Below are 2,193 nucleotides of genomic sequence, written 5' to 3'. Positions count from 1 at the left end.
CCAGAAAAGTATATATTACGACGGGTAGAATGCAGTCACTTTGTTTTTTGTGAGAACTAATATACATGTGTAAGATTTATGTGTTAGAAAAAGTGCAACATAAAATAATGTAAGGAGATAAAAAAAATGAAAATACCCTTGCCGTCGGCGTATATGTACCCGTGGCATACAGACGTGCCGTCGGCATAGCCTAACCTTATCATTCCAACTCCTCCTCCAACCGTTCTCCTCCACTCGTTCCCTACAACTCGCTCGATCCCGACCCTGACCCCGAATCCACCCGCGCCGCCGCGGTCTCCACCCGCTCTCGCCCTAGCCCCACACCGCCGCCGCCCTAGCTGGCCACACCGCTGCCTCGCCTCAGCCTCTCGACCTTGGCTGCTGCTCCACCCCTCCACCAGAGGCCCTAGCCTCTTCCCCGGCTGCTGCTCCGCCCCCCTCCACTGAAGGCCCCCCTCCGCCGGACGCCCTCCCGCTGGAGGCCCCGACCTCTTGCCCGGCCACTGCTCTGCCCCCCTCCACCGTCGCCCTCCCTACGGGGGGCCCTTTCCCTCACCCCTCTCCTAGCCCAGCTCTGGCCGCTCGTACTCTCCCGCTGCACCCGTGGCCGCGGCGTCATCTCCGGTCACACGCTGCGCCCGCGCCCCTCTTCCGACCCTGGCCCCGGTGAGCATTCTTCACTTTTTTTCATGTTTTTTCTTCTTCTTGGTACTGTTTGTTAGGTGGATGGATACAGGTATTAATAGATGGATGCATGGATGTTGTTAGAATAATAGATGGTGGATGGATGGAATGTTGGTGAAATTTTTCAGAAACTTAGTTTGTCATAAATTTAATGTTAGGTCATGTTGATGAATGGATGTTGGCCAAGTTAATTATAGATGGATGGATGGATGGTTGTTGGTCAAGTTAGTGTTAGGTCATGTTGATTCATAAGACCGTTTATTTGCCATTTTGTAATTTAAGACCCCAAATGAATATCATAGTTAAGGAAGCAATTTGAGAAGATATTTTTGGAGCTATTTTTCAATTTGATATGTTGTTAAAAGCTATATGATATGTGATGGTCTAAATTTTTAAGACATTGCAATTTACTGATTTGTGGTGTGGCATCTCTGAGTAGTGATAATCGACGTCGGAGAGGTTGGCCCCTGATCGTTCCTCCGCTGGTTAACTACTTCCTCTACAGCCAAGGGTGAGCTACGAATTCCCCTTAACCTCCTCTTCTATTTTTGGTCGCGTAACCTAGACGTCTCCTGTCCAAAAGGGTTGCATCAATAAATATCCATTCAATTGCATATTTATCACCGCAACTCTTTCGGATTATCCAGTGTTTTCCACGGACAGCCCGAAGATGTGTAGATTGGGTACGTTCTCCATGCTCTACCCGATTCCGAGACAGGATTTTGGCAGCGCCTCCCTATTTTTTTAGCACATTCTCTCGGCTATTTGCCAAGACGTGTATCTAGAGAACAACGGGGAGGTGATGCCAAAATTTTGCCTCGGAACGGGATAGAGCATGAAGAACATACTCAATGTACACATCCTCAGGTGGGATTAGGACCCATCTTTATGTCGTCAACGCGGTAGAAAATAAAAATTTATGTGATTAATTTAAATGAATCCTTAATTTTGTTGTGTGTCTCCCAATAAAGTAGAGGATGGCAGATAATCAGTGGATGTACAGTGGTCTTATCCGTCGGAATCGAGTAATGATGAGTCCATTTTGCATCATGTTTACCTATTGTTAGTTACCATGTTTTTATGCATAATAATGCTTTATGGAGTAATTCTAATGCCTTTTATGTCATAATATGAAAGGTTTACACAAAGAGGGAGAATGCCAGCAGCTGCAATTCTGGACCTGAAAAAGCTACGTCAGAGTTACCTATTCTGCACATCTTCAAATGAGCTGAAAATTTACGGAGAATTGTTTTCGAATATATGGAAAATACTGGAGCAAATAACTACCGGAGGGGGCCACCCTGGTGAGCACAAGACACCAGGGTGCGCCTGGGCCCCCAGGCGCGCCCTGGGGGTTGTGCCCTCCTCGGCCCGACTACGGTACCCATCTTGTGGTATATAAATCATTTTGAGCTAGAAAAAAAATAAGAGGGGGACTTTCGGGACGGAGCGCTGCCGTCTCAAGAGGAACTTGGGCAGGAGCACTTTTGACCTCCGCCGGGGGAACTT

At 47.6% G+C, this 2,193-nt stretch overlaps 1 protein-coding gene across 1 annotated transcript in view; it reads left to right on the top strand.

The window, feature by feature from the left end:
* The window catches only part of LOC123055511 (pistil-specific extensin-like protein), a 4,570-nt gene extending 2,383 nt beyond the window's left edge, over positions 1-2,187 (top strand). Inside the window, exons 2-4 of the mRNA XM_044479509.1 lie at positions 317-666; positions 1,124-1,195; positions 1,822-2,187. Of these exons, the coding sequence (XP_044335444.1) occupies positions 317-666; positions 1,124-1,195; positions 1,822-2,086 (687 nt within the window). The 3' untranslated portion in view covers positions 2,087-2,187. The remainder of the gene's footprint in view (positions 1-316; positions 667-1,123; positions 1,196-1,821) is intronic.
* The last annotated feature ends 6 nt before the right edge of the window (positions 2,188-2,193 follow it).

Source organism: Triticum aestivum, chromosome 2D, assembly GCF_018294505.1.
Source record: "Triticum aestivum cultivar Chinese Spring chromosome 2D, IWGSC CS RefSeq v2.1, whole genome shotgun sequence".
NCBI lineage: Eukaryota > Viridiplantae > Streptophyta > Magnoliopsida > Poales > Poaceae > Triticum > Triticum aestivum.
The sequence above is the reverse complement of the archived record's forward strand: the minus strand, read 5'-3'. Positions and strand labels throughout refer to the sequence as shown.